The sequence below is a fragment of the Uloborus diversus genome, chromosome 1 (genome assembly GCF_026930045.1).
Source record: "Uloborus diversus isolate 005 chromosome 1, Udiv.v.3.1, whole genome shotgun sequence".
NCBI classification, from domain to species: Eukaryota; Metazoa; Arthropoda; class Arachnida; order Araneae; family Uloboridae; genus Uloborus; species Uloborus diversus.
The window spans coordinates 195,183,248-195,206,350 of NC_072731.1; the positions used below are offsets into that span (position 1 = coordinate 195,183,248).

The 23,103-nt window shown below is 31.3% G+C and overlaps 1 protein-coding gene across 1 annotated transcript in view; it reads left to right on the top strand.

The window, feature by feature from the left end:
• LOC129218091 (hemicentin-1-like) overlaps positions 1-23,103 on the top strand; it is a 116,782-nt gene that overhangs the window by 90,544 nt on the left and 3,135 nt on the right. The window contains exons 13-17 of the mRNA XM_054852288.1: positions 2,328-2,594; positions 5,011-5,139; positions 14,922-14,955; positions 18,098-18,279; positions 21,691-21,779. Coding sequence (XP_054708263.1) covers positions 2,328-2,594; positions 5,011-5,139; positions 14,922-14,955; positions 18,098-18,279; positions 21,691-21,746 — 668 coding nt within the window. The 3' untranslated portion in view covers positions 21,747-21,779. The remainder of the gene's footprint in view (positions 1-2,327; positions 2,595-5,010; positions 5,140-14,921; positions 14,956-18,097; positions 18,280-21,690; positions 21,780-23,103) is intronic.

Consider the following 23,103-nt stretch of genomic DNA (forward strand, 5'->3'; position numbering starts at 1 on the left):
CAATTATTCTAAATCTCAAAAGATTGAAATAGGTGTACTTCAAATATGAGTGGTTTACGAAAAGATATTACCCATAACAACCTTGGAACCATTTTAGGGATAATGCGAGAATTGAAGCAAAACAAAAAAAAAGTACTTTTCGCAAATGTACTCACGCAAACGAGTTCTCCTTTCAAGAGGACTCGTTTGGTTGCGTAAGTGGTAACTGTGATATAAATTGCTTGCAATTTAAAATCAGCAGCTGAAAAGTAATACGAGAACCCACATCTTTTCATTGAACACAAAGGTGGGATCCAAACATTCAACTTCACTGGATTGTGACTCTTTAAAACTTTAACGTAAAAAGGAAAACAAATTGCAACCTGCTTTAAAGATAGCGAAATATGATGGTCTAATGTGATTTCTACTTTCATTCTTTACATAAAGTGCGCTTTCCTAAATTATCTGAGACCATTTCAAACTCTTTTATGTGAAAAGTGCCGAGGAAGTAAGTGGAAACAGTTTTCCAAGCATTTAAATAAAATTCTGAAAGTTGCATCCCATGAAATAAAAAATAAGAATCGAAAGAATAAATTATTGCGCTTTTGAACTATTTTAATGAGTGCTATTATTAAAATTTATACAAGAATTTATAGATGGTTACGAATTTGTTCAGAACATTCTTTTCGTAATCCGAAGGATTTTCTTTAAAAAAATGTTCAATATAAATAAATAGAATGCTTTCATCTTTTATACATCGTCGCCTCAGAGCAACAGTGAGACATCGAAATCCAAGAAAAATAGTAAGATATCCTACTGTTGCTCTGAGACGACGATATATAAAAGAAATTGTCTTACATTGAAATCGCAGATACTTACGTTTGCATAAATGAAGGTGTGAGGAGGTCAGGGTTAAGAACGCTTTGAAGTTGGCTACTAAATATAATACTGCATGGGGAGGTAGATGGCAATATCTGCAGAACTTAGTTTTCTAGGTATTTTAAGAAACTACTGGAATACAAACAATAAGGAAATACGTGAAATACACCGCCAGCTCAGTCATTTCCAGCCGAGGACTGCAGTTTCGTGTTTATTAGCACTCATCTGTTCGGCATAGGAAAGTGACTGAGCTGGAGATGGAAAACCTCTTAAGGAAGCCAAGAGTGCGAAACACACTGGTAGCTAATATGAAATTAGCAGACCAGACGAGTGACCGAAGCAATGGTTCGGGTCAACTCGAAGATTGAACGCAAGGCAAGGTATATTCAGTAAATGGGCGGTAATTTACTGAATATACCTTGTTACTTTTTTTTTTTTTTTGTGGACGCTACAATGCAAATAATAATAATAAAATAATAATAATAAATAAATAAATAAATATTTGCAATTACTGCCTTTTACTTGCCCGTGGCAGAATAGTGGTGCATATTCGCGCAAATCTTGCATACTGAGGAACCAATTAACACAAACCTTCACTTCAAACGTACTTGATTTTTTTACTCAACGTTATAGAAATAGTGACATTATTACTTCACTTCTCATCAATACAAATGTCCGCCCTCTAAACTGAAATTAACCTATCAAACACACCAAATAATCATTAACATCAAGCGTAAAATAAATAGCATATTTTGAATAACATCGGAAAATATCTAGCTAGTTTTGGATGAGATTTAGAGGAAGCAAATATACATTGAGTTTGAAGTATAATGCGTGTCTGGATAGCTTGACTATGAAGTGTATTGACTACTAAGCACTATGAAGGGTTGCTATAGATATGAAGGACATGACTGTTTATGGTATTGTATGCTGTTTTATGTGATGGTATGTGCTGTAGTTCGTGGGATGGGTAATTGGGGGTTATGACCTGTTTTGAAAGTGACCAAAGATAGCCTGACACTGTGATTAGATGATGCCTATTTCGACAGATTAACAGGAAGGGTCTAAGACAACCTTTTTGTTCCTAAATATTACGCGTAAGGCACTCTTAAGAACTGTGTGCTCATATTTTAAATAATGACCCCCTCCTAAACCAAAAGCTGGGTCTGATCTCGAGCGACGCTTGTTTTACTGCGCTAAATTGTTTAATGTTTCTATTCAATGATATTATTAAGTACATAACTTTTCTGTATCTATTTTCCAAATAGTAATGTACACTTGTTTAATAGACAGGGCATTAACATATTATTGCCTAAATCAGATACTTAAACCTTAGCAAAACGTTTTCAAAAAACTTAAAATATCGCCCTTTACATTTACTTTCTCTTTGCATATGATTCCTATTAACGTAAAGAAAACAAACAATACATACATATAAAAATTGCTTCTAGCAAGACGTTCTTTTTCAGATCGCCCAGACTGCACAATTCGAAAGGATTCCGGTTCAGATCGTCGTATAGTTCTAGTTTGCAAATCTTCTGCTCACCCATCCGTCACATCTTTTTCTTGGTTTAGAGATAATGTATCTCTTGTACCTGGAGAAGAGCAAGTGAAAGAAGGAACTAGTTACCTTTCTCTTCCCCCAGAAGACTCAGAACCAGCTCGTTATTCTTGCGTTGCTACTAATCTCGTCGGAAGTTCTGAACCTTGCAGACTGCAAGTTGCAGCATTACCGGGTGCGTATAACTTAATTATCCCATATTTTGATATAAGTTTAAAACAACCTGAGACTATCAACGTAAAACCTATGTCTGAACTGATATAGATTCTACCTATTACAGGAATTAGAATAATATTGTAAACATCAACAATAACATTAATTTCGAGTGCTGTAAAATCAGCACTAATGGATAAAGTAACCCAACTTAAGTTAAACGGAAAGAGAAAGGTTAGAGTTATTAAACTTTTTGCGAAAAACATTACTTTGAATACGAGACTAATAAATACACGTGCGTTTAAATTTTAGGGGTAAACTAACTACTTGTCAAAATAAAGAACATATGAAATATTTTAGTTCCAGATACTTTAAAAATGTGCTTCAAATCTCATTGAAATAATTAAATATGTGTAGAAGTAACACAGAAACATAAACTGTACATATTGCAACTCTTGATGCTAGGCAATACTTTAACAGTGACAGTGGAAGTAGTCCTTTTACACGCTCTACAGATATAATAAAAAAATGAATTCGTCAACGTTTAATGAAAAATATTGTGATTAACTTTTTCAATGAAAGCAATTCGGTGCAATGTGTCCTCAAAGCGGAACCACCGACACAATTTGTTACTGATAATCATATGCTCGATTCCTGTTGTGCTAATTTTGGTCGCGTATGTAAAGGGAGCAACTTGTCACACCAAAGTTCGATATAAACTCTCCGTTTTTGCACAATCATCCGAAAATAAATATTATTCTACTAATATTTAAACAGAAAATAAAATCAAAATATTAGAATAGCAGTAATCTAAACTCAAAATATGAAAATCAAAAAGCATTACACAATGACTTACTTACACTTAAAATAACAAGTTATTATTTGAACAAAAGGTAGCCAATTTGTGTGAGCTATATTGAGGTGCAAATAGTTGCGTGTGTGTATGTGTGTGTCACTTGTGATAGTAACGTGATAATAAACTAAATTAGTAAAGCTTTTCAGCCAAGCTAATGTCTAGTTCGAAACTTTATGTTAATGTCAAACTATTGATAGTGGAGTACCAAGATGATCCTTGTATAATAAATTATGGCTATTAATTAAAAAATGGGACAGAATTAATTTGAACGATACTAGATGAGGGCAATGTCGTTCTTTTTAATGATCCGTTCATCAGAGGATCGTTCATTCTTTTGATCCGTTCATTCAACTTGTTCATTTGAACGACTTCGTAAAATTAGTAATAAGTAAGAAAATATGTCTTTGAAAAATTAATCAAAAAGCAGTTTATTCACGTTTTGATATTTTAAGCAATTCTAGTTCATCTTGTAAGATATTTCTCAGTGCCGAATGATAAAATATGTTTTCCATTCCAAAAATCGCAAGTTCCATTTCAGCATGGCACAAAGCTAAGTAATTAAATTTTTCGGGCTTAGCACTGTATATATATATATATATATATATATATATATATATATTATTACTAATAGATCATGTATAACGAAAAAAATAACAATAAATATATCGGTAGCTCAGCCGGAGTACCGGATAACTGAATTAAAAAAAAAAATAACGCAACACTCTTTTATTTGGGGAAAACATTAAACAATAATAATTCTTATTAAAAATCTCTGGATACTGAATATAAAACAAGCGACTTGGAAATCGCCAAGCAAGTTAAAAATAAAAAAATAAATCAATATAGATGGTAGTCGATTGGGATGTTATAGAAGACAACAGTATAGCCAGAAAAGTGACAAAAGGTATTTTCAGAAATAATTTTTGCGACAGAAAGCGTAAGAAAGTTTTTTGCAGGACACAAAACATTACTAATGGATAAAGTGTAAAATTTCAAATGAACTGCAACGGTTAACGAAAAATGCTGACTAAAGCAAAAAGTAAAAAGGTTTGAATGAATATATTGTACTGCACTGAGAAAAAGGAAATTTGAGACTGATCGAACCGAGCATTAAAAGCTTGAAGATAAATGCTATTTTTAAACAAATGCCATTTTATCACAAGTGTATCAAGACAATGTTCCAAACTGCTCACCGTTCAAAACAACGCGTCATTCATTTTTCAAGTGAACGAATGGATCAGTTCATTTTAAGGATTCGTTCTTTTTGACCAGTTCGTTAACGAACGACACATCCTTAAACTGTACGGAACTTGGGGAAAAAAGAAAACAGATAGATTTAATTATATTCTGAGACTGACCTTTTTTTCCCACAAATACTACAACTTAAACTTAGTTCCCCCTCCCCCTCCCAATAGCGTCACATAAATTTTGGATACTTTTTAGTAAATACAACTTTCTTGGGCCTCAATAATGCATTTTATCCTTGCTTTATTGCACGTTTCCATTGATGTATAAATGTTTTCTGTAAATAATGGTTTCATTAATAATTTGAGAACAGTAAAACATTTCGAAACTTTTACAGCGCCATCAGGTTGGGTGCTTCAAGAAGAAAACCTGATCATTGTAGCTGGAGTGGCTGGAGGGCTTCTAATATTAATGCTACTAATGGTTATTGCGGCAGCAGTCGTAGCAGTTCGACGGAGAATGTCTGGTGAGTGTTTTATTCATTTGGAAAGTTTTTGATGTTTTAAAAATTGCAATAGATCAATTCCAATTAAAACTATGTCATTCTGTATGATCGTACTTTGGAGTATGCCCTTGAAAAGTATCTCGAATCAGAAGCTAGTTACGTCGCAATTAGATTAATCACAAAATTAATTTGAATATTCATATTTAACAGTATAAATATATTTTTGAAAACGACGTATGTCTTTTGTGTTTGTAAATATTAACAATTAGGTAACAAAAAAAAAAGATATCAAATTATTATTTCAAAATGTTTACTAATATGTTTGCCAGTACGACGGCTATTAAAGCATTTCTTAGAGACATTGCAAACTATATCATGAATAAAGTGTAATACGGAAGTAAAATCCTCCCAATTCGTCCCCGGATATAAAACTTTTGATCGGAATTGGTAAAAAGAAAGCGTTATAAATTACTTATCTACGAATGCGCTTCTGCTTACTTATTTAGGAATTTTAGGAATATGGGAGTTAGGATTCTAAAATAGATAGATTTTGAACTAAGAATATTTTGTTCGAAAGTAATTGGAAGACAACGCTGGATAGATGGACACAGGGATCAACATACACATTTTCTGTCCTTTCGTTGCGTTACTTTTTTATTTTAAGATATTATTCAATTATAATTGTTTTCAGTATTATAGCTGTTTCACACCTAGTTTTTGGACATAATTTAGTGCTATGTATTTGTGAGTTCTATTATTATTATTACTTTACTTCTCTAGAAACAATTGATTAAAAAGGGAAAAAAACGAATTTTAACTTCAAAGAAACCGAAGGCACCACATTTTTTAATATGATTTCATAAGATCAATCTGTAGGGGAGAGTAAAAATGCGTAAGCAGGAAAAAATGGGATACCTATATTTCTGACAAAATAAAGTATTAGAATTCATTTCCTACTTTTGCATTAGATAGAATATCAATAGACTCATGTGGGATTCGAATCCTTACACGAAGTACAGTATTGTTGGTAGTTAATACAGAAAACTTTGTTTTTATATCTCAAACGTACGTAATTTTTTTTTCTCGATGATTTTCTCCCTATTGTTTTTCGTGAAAAAAAGTGTGCAAATGTATAACAAGTTTAAATATATAGTACTTAAAAACTAACAATAAAATTAAGCCTAACATTGCATACTTTGTTTGAAAAATATTATTAAAAAAAACCTGTTGTATGCAGGGTATGACGTCATCAGTGAGATAGGAAAGAGGCACGTTGTATTCCTCCCAAACTGATGCTATCCCCTTTTGTTCTATTATTTATTCGATTCAATTTAGCTAAATGTGTTAACATTTCAATTTTTGACTTTCTCTTGATGTTTTTTTTATTAATAAATTAATTAAAAGGATGTTGCAATGAAATAACAATTGATGATATTATATTTATAAAGGTGAGTTTATATGCACATGTATTGTTATTTTATCTAAATTATATATATATATATATATATATATATATATATATATATATATATTATTATTATTATTATAATGTAATATTGTACAACAGTGTAAAATTAGAATTTTGATGCACGAAAAGCAGACGTTATTTGAACGGAACTTACTTCAGAACACCAGCATCTGGAAACATTCAGTATAATTTCACATAAAAATGATGTTTCTGAACTAAAACCGTATTTATTACCTAATTTAAAACAATAGATAATGTACTGGTAATAAATGTCTCAGTAATAAAATATATATTGTTTTAATACTGAGAAAATTATTGAGTTTATTTACTCTAAATTAGCGAATAAATTTACTCGTGCTTCTTTTCTTATACACGTACAGTGGCTCCCAAAAGTGTTCGTACACTTTGAAATTTCTTAGAAAAATCAATATAACTCGAAACTGAATTCGAATATGAACTTCAATATTTTTTCACATCATTCCTATGTCATTCTAAATACAACCCATTGGTTTTTTCAAAATATTGACGGATCTTCTTTTTGAAATTGGTCAGAAAACGAAGAGACAGAGAAATAACACGCCACAAAAGTCATCGTACACTCAAATATTTTCGAATAAATTCATGATTAAAATTATCATATGCCATTTTATTAATATTTTTGCACTGCGTTGACACTTAAGAGTCATTTGGCTTTAATTTTTTGTTTATTTATTCCTTAATATTGTGCTTATTACTGTAAAATGGCTGGTATTCGTAAAAACCCACGAACACCATTCAAAATTTAAATTTTTTTCCCACAGTAGTGGTAAACTGGTTTGAAAGGTCTCTAAATTAGTTAAATTATTTGTTTGTATAGTAAAGTGCTTGATAAAATGCTTTAAGGAAAGGAATCGGACCGAAAAGAAGGTAAGAAAAGGTCAACCGGAAAAGTTGACAAAAGTTGATCGGAGATTTAAAGTTAAAAAATTTATGAAAAATACACATTTGAGTGCTGTAAAAGTTTCTGCAGAGTTAAATGAAACATTTTACATTTAATTTTTACCTAAAATTGTTCGCCAAGTTCTCTGATTAGCTGGATTAAATGGGACCTCTTCCCGCAGAAATTTTCTTGGTCGTGCGAAAAACAAAGCTTACGCTTTTCGCCGCAAAATCAATGATAAATAAGCTAAAAACATTTTAGAATCACGTCTAACTTACTGATAAAAATAAATTTAACATTTTTGGTTAAATTGTTGTATAACTGTATGTAGAAGAAAAAATTAGGAACTTAATCTTAAGAACTTATTTGGATCAGTTAATCAGGACGGTGGAGGTTTTCTAGTGTGAGGGTACATATCAGCATCAGGACTCGGTAGTTTGTAATTTTTTGATGAAATAATGAATAATGCTGTTCCTTTAAATATTTTAAAAACCTATTTTGAACTCTTAGCCGAAAATTTGGTAATTGGAAACAACTTTGTTTTTCATCAAGATAACGATAAGAAGCACACGGTTTTCAACGTTTGCGTCTAGTGCCTCAAAAATTGTCCTAAAGTTTAGAAAATACCCCCTCAATCTCCAGATTTTAACTTAATGTAACGTATTTAGAGATATCTGGAGGCTAGATTTCGAAAATAGGGCTTTAAAACGAAAATAGAGCTAGAAACAGTAAGACTCGAAGTGTGGTTGAACACTTACTCAGAAATTACACAAAAAAAAAAGAAAGAAAAAGAATGAAATCTATTCCCAGACGTTTAAAAGGTGTTATGAATACTGTATGATATTCTACTAATTAATAACTTAATAAAAAGTATAAAGATTATTCAATAAGATATAAATATTTTATAAAGTGTACGAAGACTTTTGTGAGATGAAATTTCCGGCACTTTTTGGTGTTTGATTTTTAAAAAATTAAGTTTTAATATTTTTAAAAAACTTTTTATGTAGTTTTGTTAAAAATTGATCTTAGATCTTATAATTAAATACCCATTCCGAAATATTGATTCTAACCAATGGATTGGGACCTATTTCGTTGAAAGTCGTAGGTGTACGAAGACTTTTGGGAGCCACTGTAAATGGCACTAATATGGAAGGAAAATTAGGTTGAAAGAGGAATCATTTCAAATAACGACATAGTGCAAGCAGTGGAATTGGTTGTAGAAGAAAAAATGTATGTAAGATGTAGCAGCTTCAATACAGTTTTTAAAGTCGGCCGGCCTTTAAGGAAAATAAATAATTTTTTAGCTCATTGGCAGAAGTATGTGTATAGACATCCCTCAATACAATAAAAATACATTTCCCGTTAAATTAAATCTCTACAAGTTTTGTCCCAGTCCTCTCTCACGTTCGTCCCACCTCTCTCTCACGTGAGAGATTTGGTACAAAAATATTACAATCTTAAAATATGCAAATAAAATCACGTTTTTTTTTTTTTTTTTTTTTTTTTTTTTTTTCTTTTTTTTTTTTTTTTTGAGCAATCACGATTGCTTATTGTTCTCACTTCATCGTCCTTGGCGTTTGGTTCCTTTTTCAGCTTGGACCAGGGGCCTCTGCAGTACCACCGCCCACCGGCCTCTGGTCCTGAACACTGTCCCCCGGAATCCGCTTCTCCTGGTCGGTAATGTCCATGTCCTACACACACGCACGCTCATAAACATGCACACTCTCACACATACAAAAACACACACACGCCTACGTGCATACACACAGGTCTAAGCACACACACAAGCATACACATGAACGCAAACACGCCTTCACACACCAATATACACAGACACACGTAACCGCCCAGGAAGAGGGGCAGATTTGGGGGGACAGGAGCCGTTTCTAGAAACAATAACTCCAATGAGTAGGATCGTGTCGCAACTCGTGGTTTCGAAAAACATAATTTGAGTACAAAATTTCAGAATTAAAATTAATATACACATATATATATATATATATATATATATATATATATATATATATATATATATATACATATATATTTATTTATTTATTTATTTATTTATTTCTGTATTTCTACGTTTTTTTACGTAGCTTAAGAAAAGTACTATTGGAATTCTATATTTTTTTAAATCTAAATTAGAGAAGTAAAAAAACGGAAATCCTTCCCAGCCTTCTCGATTCTCTACTCAATATTAAAAAATATCAGTGCTAAAATTCCAATTTTTTTGAATCTTTTTATTAATTGTGATACAAAGCTACTCAATTTATCCTTCGATACTTTGTTTGATCATTTTAAGAAACGTGTTTTGAGACTAAAGTGAAATCTCGTAACTGACCGCATTGAAATCAATAATTTCTTTAAGGATCCTATTTTAACGTTTTTTTTTTTTTTGTTTTTTTTTTGTTTTTTTTCGTGAAATATGTTTTGAGATTGACAGTTCAAGTCGGTGAATGAGAAACAAATAATGTTTCAATTTTTAAACTAATTTCATAGTTTAGCAATACAACTAACGATTTAGCAAAATACTACGGTAGAACTATCAGTTTAAAACGTGCTTTGCACGTTTGTGCTCGACATAAAAAACCCAAAAGTTATTGATGGAAATTTAATTTAACTATTTGATTCCTTTACAAAGCCTAAAAAAAATGTTATCAAACAGTATTTTTTTCCCAAATTTGTAAAGAGTTACATCGATTTTCAGCCCCCCTCCCCCTCTATGTTCCCAGCTTGTTGTATGGAAGAAAAATACGGTTTTTTTTTTTTCGAACGTGCAAACGTTATGCTAAAATTCAAACGTCTTACGTTCTACCTGCAGCATATTATCAACGGTTTCTTTGAACGCCTACCCTTAGAACCGAAATATTCTAGAACTTGAAATCCAATCTCAAAACTAGAATCTTAATGAAATAGCAGTTTGTGAAATATGAAAATGAAACAACTATATAGCTCTATCAAAGCATAGACCTATTCAAGAAAAATAGATCTTCCACCAAAATCTTTTTTTATTATTATTAGTATGTTTAGATTCGCGATATGCGAGAGTTCCTTTGAGCTGTCTACTCTGTAATACTAATTTTAAATAACTCCGAATTAAAATTTACTAAAAGCACTGCTTTAGTTTATAAATCAACAAAATAAATTTTATTACTCTGAAAACGTTCAAAAATGCAAAGTATATGTTTTAAAGTAAAAAATCTACAGATTGCATTAACTAAAAACAAAAATAGAACTTTCCATCCTCGCGAACTACTTTGTCTTCAACAATTATTTAAAAATATTCTGCAAGTCATCAAAAGTTTAATGTACAAGGACAGTTTGAAGGTTTTGAAAAAAAAGTTTTTACAAAAGATACAGATGGGATACGGAAACATAAAATTACATCATTAGAATTTCAAATTTCTTCGGAGCCTCATAAATGCCGTTAGGAAAAGCTACATTACCATATTGCATAAAATTGAAATCGCTTCATTTTGTCAAAACATGTGTATCACAAAGTTAAAAATAAGTAAGAAGGGCTGCATTACATAATACGGAACTATAAAGGATTATTAAAATTATCTTCTTGCTCAAAGTGCGAGATTTTTTAAAAGAACATTTGTAGCTCTTTAAAATATGGAAGTAGTTCGAAGTAAACCTTAAGGGATAAGAATGGTTTTGCTATTCTTCTGCAGGAAATAGTGATTTTTACAATAGATTACTTTTAAATACTTTATAGAAATTTTGTGCGTACGGAAAGGGGTTTTTTGGGCTTTTCCTGAAAATGCAAAACTGAGTGTGATAATAAGATCTTCAATAAAGAACATGTTTTCAACTTTGGAGTTTATAATACTAGAGTGAAAAACTGCATTTAGTGAAACTTAATACCGATTATAATTTTTATGTTCGCATATTATGTTATTAAATACAGTCATGAAGAAAACTAGTCATGCATCTGGACCTCTCAGTTCATCTTTAAAATGTTTCTATTTTTTAATTTTTTTTCTGTAGGCATACGAACATTATTCCGGTCTTCCGTGTGTATTATAACCTACTCTTGTATTAATATTAAGTAATAATTCTAAGCTTTTATACTCTATCTCATAGTAAGATGATTGATTGATTTATCTCTCATTTTTATCTGCATGGTGTGAAATATATATTTATGTACAAAGGAACTGCGGTTAAATTGCAAAAGAAAAGGAAAAGTTCTTTGATCCATACACTTGCCTTCACAAGTTTTAAAATTAAAAACGTATCGATTCAGATTTTTGCATGACAGGAGATTATATTTAGAGCATACAAGTAGTGGATATTATCCTGCTACATCTTGTGCAAAATACTCTCCAAACAGAACACTACATAAGTTTCAACAGAAATGCCTTTCAATCATATCGCAAACATAAATTAGCGCTAAAAGTTGTCGAATCAACTAATCAGAGAATATTTTGACAAGTACGGGGCCATTTAAAATTCAGGGCAGTTACACGAGGCGGAATTACACGCACACATTCGTATACAATTACACGTCCTCTAGTAGAAAATCAAGTCAAGAGAGGGAGCAGTTGTGCTGGAATAAGAACAGCAACGTATCCGAGTGAATAGGGAAGTTTTCGATTTTTCAATTTTATTTTTATATGATAGAGTAACATGTATGAACATCATAGGTGTAAAAATTTTTGCGATACGATAAATAGTTTTTTTTTTTAATTAATTTTTACAGTTCAAGCTCTTGTGACGTCAAATGGCATAGGAAGTGACGTCATGCGCTCTTCCGATAGGGCAGAAGCCGAAGGTCACGCATTCGACTTCGAAGACGAAACGTAAAAGGCTTATCTCCTCGCATTTAACTCCTCGCGTTTCTGGAACATTAAACCTCTCATCCTCTCGGAAATTTTCGAATATAACCATTGATGTTACATGAGAAAGATTATTTAAATTGTGCTTTAACGCATCCAGTCTCCATAGTGTGTTCAAAAGGATTATTGAATTTCTAAAAAATATAAATATCAGCGCGCTCAAAATGTTCCTAGCGAAAACAAGGGATCTTCGGCGGAAGGCTGCCCATTCGCGCCCTGTGACGTAGGCTCGTGACGTTTCAGAAGAGCGCACTTTTGCGCGTGGATTTTTTAAAATTCATTGAAAATCAACCATGGTGTTTTAAAATTCGGCGATGGTGAATTTTTTAGTTTTGAGGGTCAATTAACAATATCCAATAGCCAAAATATGAACATTTAATAGGTTGCAACATTCCTATTGTATTATCATTATCAGACTATTGTACTGCCAAGGTCATAAAGGACAACTAAAACACGACTCGTATTAAAAATGTCTTCCTATACCACAATACTATATTAACGGGTCTTTTGACTGGATGTAATTATGGTGATACATGGCATACAATGCGCATAATGCACATTGTTGTTGGGTAGGAGGTAGCAATCCGAGACCAAATATCGCTCAAAACAATCCTCCTTCAATCCTTATGAGTGAAGTTAAGTGAGGCCAGTACCGTTTCAAAAGTTCTCGTCGATGCGCCACAGAGGGCAGTTGTTATGTGATTTGAAATTCAAGAATAGACATGATTTTTAGCCACCATTACGTTCTCCAATGTTCAAATCGAAATTACTTTTAGTTGAAATTGCATGTAAATCATCATGCCATGATTTAACCTTTCGTGTGAAAATATATTTTGTGCTTTGTCTGTTACTTCAATTGAGCCACCGTTTTAGTTTTTGCAATTGAGATCTTACAATTTTAATATACCTAATATTGTGTAAATAATTCATAAAAACACAACGAGAACTTCAAACACGATAAACTAAAAAAAAAAACAATATGGAAGGCATATAAGTATAACTATAGGATGTATCCTTTTTATTTCATTTTGGGATGTAGAGACGTTCACTTGCTCAAAAGAAAAGAAAAAAAAAAGACTTTGACATTCGAAATTAACTGATTGTGACGTGTCATTCCCTACGAAAACAGAACTGTTTTTTATTCAAACTGCAATTGTAGAATATATTTGTAAATTACATTTAGGCCCATGAAACGTAAAGGATACTGAGAAGATCAGCAAAAGTATTGAAAATTACTGTCGCGTTTCTAAATTTCTTTCATTTTAAATGAGCTCTTATTTTGATCATTAATTTTTTTTTATCAAAATTTATTTTTGTCTCTATAACCTCCAATTCTGCCATCAATGCATTTAAAGCATAATTCATTGTGACTTATAATCACGCTGTTATTTTTACTTGTTAGATAATAATAACTGATAAAAATGATCATAATTTTAAAACATGTCAGTAAAGTCATTAGAGGACGGTAAGTAAATATCGAGGCAGAATTATAATAAACTAAAATTAGTTAATCACCTTTGAATTCGCTTATAGATATGGTTGGCTCTCTGTTTAACGACGCTCTATTTAACGACTTTCTCTATTTAACGACGGCTTTTCACGTTTCCAGATGCTCCGCTGTAGTTTTAAAAGCATTCTATTTAAGGACGATTTCTACTTAAGGACGATTTTTTTGTGGTCCCTTGAAAGTCGTTAAATAGAGAATCACCTGTACATTGGTAAATCTAACTTTCAGTAATTCACAATAAAAAAATGCGCACACACATTGGGGTTTATTTAGTACTGGAAATTCGGCCGTTAAGTTATGACGGATAAAAACTTCATTTCTTCTTTCTCCTAAAATTAGTCTTACCAGTAAAACAGTTAAATTGCCGGATCCAGTTCAGCCTCGTCAAAATAAAGCATTTCTCTGCATGTCAAACATTGCCAGAACATATTGTAAAATTTTAAATAATCTACTGAGATTTTGGTGCTTCAACAATAAAATAATGCCGCCACAAAAGCTACGACACGAATCTCATTGTTGGTGACGTCAGGAGCGTTACTCGATCAGCGAATTGGCTATTATGTATCTGAGAATACCTTTCACGAAGCAAGATGCATCTATGGAAAATGTTAAAACTGGTGTCCCTTATGTAATAATTAACTATCAAGCTATTATATCGTTAAACTATTGAATTTAGAAAAGATAGGAAACATTTTAAACTAAAAAATCAAATTCTAACTTTGAGAATCATTGTAATTGGCTAACCATATTAATGTCTGAAACTTAATGTGTTGTTTGTGTTAATGCATTGTTACTTACTTGTGTGAAAAAGTTTTCTCCTAGCTATTTGGGATTCTAAAGACCTTTCTGAACCTGATCACAAGAGGTGGGCAGCCCCTTACTCAGCATTCAAAAGAACATTAAAGAAGGCATTATAATTTTTTTTTGTTTCAATCGGTACTTACTTGAAGAACACGCCTCGGTTTCATTCTTTAAAATTCAGTGACATTACACTAAGCTAAAACAAGCAATACATTAAATTATACTTTCTCATTCTTTTAACTGTATCTTTTCTTTTCATTTTAGCTATTGATAAACCAGATATGGATGAAAGGCAAAAGTAAGTCTCATATCCTAACCATGGTAAAATGTTAACAACAGTGAGAAAATTTAAACTCTAATTACATTTAGTATTATTATGTAAGAAAATATTCCAATATTGAGTGTTATCTAACAGTCAAAAATGCGAATTCTAATTGGAAAACTGCTAGCAAAAATAGTTAGGTAAATGTATTTACTTTCGGTTCTTAATTTCTTAAAATAAGATTTAACTTAGAAATAAGGGAAAATTTCACATTGAATTCTATTTCCTACTAACATTTTTCTTCTGGGACGGTAAAAGTTAATGTAAAAAGAACTTAACCAACATTACTTTTAGATAAAATTTCAATTTCAATCAACATTACTTTTACTCGATTATGTCGTATGTTTTGTCAATGCAATATGCAATCTTAGTGGATGATCAGCTATTGAGCAACGTAAGTAAAATGCTAAGTTAACCATCATTTTAAACAATTTATTTATTTCAATGTACTTTGACTTTTATATGCATACAAAAATTTAAATGTTAGCATTACTTCTCGTATATTACTAATTTATAGGGTCTGGTGGGGTAAAGTGGTCATAAAATCGTAGGTTTTCAACTTAGGTGGATAATAAATGCAACAAATTCTTTAAACACTTCAACTTTTTTTGTTGTTATTTTACATTGCATTATTAAAGAACACGGTACATTGAATTTTAGGAAGAAAAATATTGATTTTAGTAGTTTTATAGAACTTTCTTTTCCCTATGTTTTTATGACCACTTTACCCCATGGGGTGGGGGAAAGTGGTCATAGCATGGGGTAAAGTGGTCATAGTTAAAAATAGTAACAAAACCATTATAAAGAACCCTAATACTTGTATATTTCAGTTGTTTTTATAATTACAAGTATATTCACGAGTACATGCGTGTGTACACGAATATATACGTGTCGTGTTATACACGAGTAAACACGTTCCTATACGAGTAGATACATGTATACATCATATACATGCATGCACGTGCCTACTCAAGTATATACGTGTATATACGAGTATATAAGCATGTATACTTGATTACCTACAGGAGTGTTTACGTGTCTACATGAGTACATACGTATCACATGTATATACGTGTCACGTATATGTACGTGTCACGTGTATATACGAGTATATACGCGTATAAACGAACATCATATGCGCGCATGCACTTGTATCTCGAGAAAATACGTGCATACTTGAGTATATATGTGTAGAGTAGACGTATATACGCATATATAAGTGTACATGCATACATATACGAGTATACACGAGTTAATTCGTGGATATATCCAGTGCGTCTTTGTACGTGTCTACTCACGTATATATAATATAGAAGCACGAGTATATACACATGTACACACGATTATATACCTGTATAGACGTATATACGTACATTAACGTGTATACACCAGTACATGTATGTATACCCGAGAATATACGCTTATATACATGTCGGCCTACAGAGTGAATCTAAGCTCTTGGGCAAAAATCAAAGGGGTGTGAGAGGGGAGGATAGAAAGATAAGAGGAAGAAAGATAAGAAGCAAAGAATCATAAGGAAGTTATAATCACTGACGGGCTACATGCACACAAAGCCAGAAGGCAAAGCAAGGCACAAATTTCTTGCACAAAGATGATTTTACCTAACATGTTAGTTTTTAAGAAATATTTAGAGCAGTTGTTGAAAGTTACGGTCCGTAGTAGCTCTAATACACGCATCGCAACAAAGGCGCAGCGGCTGATGAAAGTTTTTCAAAAGTCTCGTTATTGCAACAGAGAGGGATCTGAATGCGACGCATCATGTTTTTCAGCTAAAGGCCATAAATTTCATCAATCGATTTAAAACTTTCTTAAGTCCTAAAATGTTGTGTAAAATTGTATTTGTGTAATATATATATATATATATATATATATATATATATATATATATATATATATATATATATATATATTACACAAATACAATTTTACACAACATTTTAGGACTTAAGAAAGTTTTAAATCGATTGATGAAATTTATGGCGTGTGTCTACCTGAGTATATAAGTGTTCTTATATATACGAGTATAAGCGAGCATATACGTGTATAGTAGAATGTATAGCTGTGTGGATAAAAAATACTTGCAGATACCCTTATATGTATTTATTGGCGCATTTATGTGAATACGTCTATGTACATGTCTACACGAGTATATATGCGTATATATACGCATATACTCGTATATTTAACCCCGTTTACTGTACAAACAATACATATTGAGTAAAATTGATATTTAATTTGTATCTGCCTTATACCTAAAGATTAACTGACATTAGAAGAACACTATTCGTTAAGCCTAATATTATGACCACTTTACCCCATCTTACTTAAATTGTTCTAAAAAATTATCTAAAATAGATTCAGCTAACTGCTAATGAGTAAGAGTTCTTGAGAAATGTAGGAAGCTTCCAGTACAGTCAATCTGTTCCTAATTCTAACAAACAAAATTTCCCAAGGATGTTAAAATAGGTGTTAAGATTTTAAAATTTTTCACATTCACGCAAAATATTTTTTTTTTACCAAATAAAATTTTCCAGTTGTAAAATTTTGTATTCAAAAGGTAGTTTCTAACTGCTTTACTCTAAAATAAAAGTTTCACATTCATTCGAACGTTTATTTCCAAGCTATAGCCATTTATTTGACGTATGACCACTTTACCCCATTGACCACTTTCCCCCACCAGACCCTATAGAATTTATAGTTATGTATAAATATTGTAAATGTATTTGAAGCAAAAGAAAGCAGACTTATTATTGGCGTGAAAATTATTTTTTTGATTTTAAAATCAAGATTACCATTGAAGCTAAGCAGAAAAGTGATTTGTAACAATTTAATTTACATTAAATGTAAATAGGTATTTCTAGAAGTATATTCCGTACCTTCCTTTGAACTTTTCTTTATTTGTGAAGTAAAAACTTAGATATTTATAATTCAGTTATATCTGACAGTATGCATAAGATTTGAAACAATATTTTTTCACCGCTTTTGGAAAACTTAGACTTGTGTGTTAACGCTACGCATCACTTGCTGTGGTTTCGTAATATAATCGGCAATTTTCTAATGATGTAAATATTGTTCTACTCACGATTTTGTTCTTCAGTTTAGAAGTACGTGGCTGTAGTGAGGTTTCAGCTTTGTGTGGCAGCTTGACTCCTCCACCTTTAACGGGATCAGGACTTATAAAACCTCCACTAATACAAGAAGAAAAGAAGCACCCGTACCTGCTAAGTACGACACCTGTTCATTCTAGAGGAAGAAGATTTCTTCCAAATAATTGCCCAGGTATAAAGGCATTAATAAACCTACCTTAAAAGTTAACATTCTGTCATATGCACAGGTAGCGTATAACTGGCTGGTATCTACTACTTTTACACACTATTCAACAGCGCAAAATTTTATTTATATGTATTTTAGACTTCCTTTAACGTTTAAAATAACACGCATAGTTTTTTCTCTTTTTAAATGTTAATTGTGCAGAAGAATGTTCAATTCATTTTTTGCAATAAAAAGTTGTTATTTCCTTTTTGTAATTTTTACTTCCTTTTACAAAAAAGGAAGTACTGCATTCGCAAAAAATTTTCACTCAAAAATCGATCTTAATTTCCAATTTACTCAACCCCGAATGAATGTTGAATTTTTTTTTTTTTTTTTTTGACTCGACCACAAGTAAATAAGTGCCTAAGAATGTATAGACACGAGAAATATCCATTTTGACGATTCCTGAGTTAATTACAACGTGTTTTCTCTTGACGTCTGTATGTGCGGATGTGCGTATGTTTGTCGCATAACAGCTGTACATCTTCCTTTTTGGTTGCATTCGGGTGTTTCTAAAGAGTCTTTGCCCCTTTTTGGGAGGGAAATCATAGTTAATTTCGATGTTAACTCAAGTGGTGTTATAATTTGGCTGACACTTGGCGATATATCACCAGTATTTTGGTCGCCAAGATTTGCCGCCAACTTGGAGACATATTTGACGATTTTTTTTTTAAATCTAGTTTCAATTTGGCCATTGTTGATGACATTTATAGAGTAAACTATGGAATCACATTAAAAATGCCAATAATGCTGAAATGACATTAAATTGGAGTAAAAGGAAGTTATGTAATGCACACATCAGCTTGTTTTCTAAAGAAAACAAGTGTTAGATTGATTGTTCTTATGCAAAGAAGTCATAGAACGGGCACTCAAACGCCGTATATTCTCGTATTGATACATTTTCAGATACAATTCTTCGGCACTTTCTGTCTGGGATTTATGATTTTTATATTAAATGACGCTTCGTAAAATCTGTGAACTGCTGCTAAAGTAAATTTTAAATTTTGAGTTCTCATAAATGTTTCTTTTCAGTTATGTTTCTAAATGTCAAGAATTTTCGTAGAGCACTAAACGAGTCAACTTCCCCGTACACAAAAAATAGTTTTCTAGAATTTATATGAAAAACACCAATGATCCTTTAAAGCTGATTTCTAAGATTAAAATATGCCACTCATTAAAATAAAAAAAGGGGAAAAAAAACTACCTGTAAACATACCCAATATCAATTTTTCAGTTTTCTTCTCCAAATTTCAAACATTAATCACATTTTTAATAGGGCCTCTTCAAATTTATCTATTTTGTCAAATGTTAAGCGTAAACTTTTCATGAGAGGTAAACTGGCGAACAAAATGATAAAAAATATTTAAAAGAATCATCCTAACATAAACTTTCGTATTTAAATCATTAAGAAGAAAGTAATAATGTAGCAGATTTTTTTTTAACAATGCAAAAGCGTCTTAAATGTTTGTTTTTTCCTAATAAAACCTTTAATCGTTAAAAAAATTACAAATAAAAAAACATGTTGAAATAAATAATTCCAGCCAAAAAAAGTTCGCAGTTCCTTTCCTTTAGGTCAAAAAAAAAAAAAAAAAACAATGCCTTGAATTTTCTAAACAAAAAAAAAAAAAAAAGAAAATAAATAGTAAACAAATAAATTCGTCTAAAAATTTTTTTTCATGAAAAACAAAATCGTTTGCAACTTTTTCTTTTGAAAAAAAAAAGTTCCTCCAAATTTCGATTTATTTTCCGTTGCGAAAAAAAAACTTTGCAACTAAACTTAAAAACATAAATTAAAAATCATTATTGCAAAGTAAGAGGATTTAAGCTTTGAATTCACTTCACTTCGATTCAGCCGAACTATAGTTTAAAGCAAACCTAACCTGGCAGTATTATGAAGGCTACGCAGATCAGATTTGACTGCCAGGTTAGGATTCCCGAAGCTATAACTTTCCATAGATAATTTTCATGAGTTATAACCTACAATAAAATATATTTTGAGTTTTCTTAGGAATTTGTTTCTTATTTCTTGAGACAAAGAGTTGAAAATATATTGAGAATCAGCACTATTTTCAGAATGATTTGATCCTAAAAATAGTTTTTAGTGCTGTTGATTTCTCACACAAAAATGTATGAATTTTTAGGTTAATCAAAAAAATATTGTTCATGTATGGTCTTCATCAGTAACGTTTATTAACGAATTTTGTTTGAAGCACATCCGCCTTTAAATCTCTTGCTCTATATTGACCTAAAAGTTCCCCATACGCATTAATTTTAAAGTTCTTTAGCTGTTCATAATTGAAAGAAAAAAAGTTCATATCTAAAAGTGAAATATGGAAATAAGGTGTTCTTGCCGAGATCTTTCGAGCAAAAAACGTTTGTTTGAATTGTGCTATTAACTGAAAAGTTATTAGGAGGGACAGAAAACCCGACGTACACACGTTTCCCTCATCTCAAAAACCTTCCCTTTCATTTTTTTAAAAAATATTTATTTAGTTATTTTATTTTTTTTTTACTTTTTTTTTTTGTAAATTCTTTCATAACTTTTTCATCATTTTTTTACGTTAGACTGTACTGGACAAACGTACTGCAAGTTTGAGAAAACTAACATTTTTTCAAGCATGAGATGATAATAATGTTTAGTAATTATTTAATTTCACAAAAAAATAGATTAAGTAAGAAATTTGTTAAAAGATTTTTGGAAATTAGATTCCATTTCGACTCTTTTGAAATAAAGTGAAAAAAAGATACAATTTAGAATTACTCTGATCAGAAAAAATAATAAATGAGAGCAACTGAACCGAAGCACATCATGTGTTTGGAACGCCTTTCATTTGATGACCCTAACCGCTCTTTTAGGCATGGATTAAATGAAGTTTTGAAACGCTTCTTTCGTTTTTTTTTTTATCATACAAAACTTCACTTTTTGTTTCTTTAAAAAAAATTCTACATTTGTACTTAAAAAAATTAATTTACGTTCAATAACTAACGTTCAATACTATTTTTGTGACTCATATTGAAAAAAAAAAAAAGACAGATTTCTCAAACTTGCAATCATTTTGACTCGTAATGTAAATTTATTCTCAAAACATCTGGCTATTATTTTTGCACACCGTAAACTTTGCGAGATCTAGAAGACATGATAATCCTGTCAATATTCTTTAGAATAAAATGATGACTATTGAAATAGAGAAAAATTAATGACAGAATGTTTAAATTTAAAGTGCTGTATGACTGAATAAAATCATAAGTGGTTAAATATGAACTTTTTGTCCCTTTAAAATACTTGAAAGTTATTTTTTAGTAATAGTTTTGCACATAAGCTTCAATCTCATCATCTTGCTTTAACTTCAATATGTTCTTTTTTTTAAATCATTTCAGACATGTACAGAGTAAGAGATATATGTCAGCTCGACCATGTGAATAAAGCAGGATGATGAAGCGCGGAAAACATTAGTACATTAATAAAGGTGAGTAAAGCATTATTCTTTTATAGGCCGGAATTTTTATTACTACTTTTTGTTTTCGATTTTTTACTAAGCTATGGATGAAATGCGCAATTCTTCAGCAAAAGTATCTGCGGAAGTCTATGTGACAAATCATGACAAACATATTGGGCACCAACAGTTATGACAAAGTTTGCAGCATTTAAGAAGACTACCTTTGTTACAACCTAATTTTTATCTGGTTTCACCATTTCACCAGATACCTTGATGAAACTCAAGAATTTAAACAGTGATGCAACAATTGAGATTTCGCGGATTGCGGGCACAATATGATGGGGGATCAGGACTTTTATGGGAAATATTTACTTGATTTAAAATCTGTTGATTTTATAGGAATTAGAATTTCCAGTCGTCCGCATTCAAAACGACTTCCCATCGCTCCGAGAGTTCATAGGCGACCGAACCAGGCATTCCCGGAAAGTTTAGAGTCCCCTTCACCATTTCCAACCGATCGCGAAGGTGTGCGTGGTGTATTCGCGTGGCAAAAAAGTAAGGCCCATTACTTTTGGGGCAAACCTTGTTTTGATAAATAAATATGACGGATTTTTTTTTTAAACAGCTTTACATTGTTATAGCTAGATGCGTAACATTATTCTACATGCAATGCAGTAGTAACCTGAAAATAACAATTTTTGGACCCGTTAGTATGACTTTAAAAGTAGATATACGTATATGAGAAAGAAATTTTAAAAACTCATTCAGAAATCTACATAAAAAGTTAAATACCCATTATGTTCATAACACCATGAAATTAACAACTCCTCTAGCATTTTAAATGTCTAAGGATTTCCTTTTCGAAATTATTCTAGTATAAAGCTGTTCTCAGCTTGTCAACATTGCCAAAAAATTTTGCTCAAGTGTGTTATCACAATTGCAATAAATAAAACTTTTGTGTAATGTATACACCTGATTTAATTTACTATTTTTTGCTAGAAATATAAATGAATTGAAGCATAGTGAAACCCTGATTTTACGTTTCTAAAAGGACCGAACAAAAAAAAACGTAAAAATATGAGAAATATGTAGAAAGCAAAAACTAAATTAGAAAAAAAAAATAAATCTAGTAACGATGACTCCCTTATAAAAGGAAAAAATTGATTCCTTACGAAAAGAGCATTAATGTACCTATCATTTTAAAACATTTAGTTGTGAATCCGGGCGTTTAGGCGAAAACAGTCCGTAAAAATGTACTGGTCATTGAATCCAAAGTAAAAGCAGCATCCTTCAAAATTGAAATACTTAGCAAGTTTTTTTCCTGGTCTTTATGATAAAAAGTTAGTATTTCAAC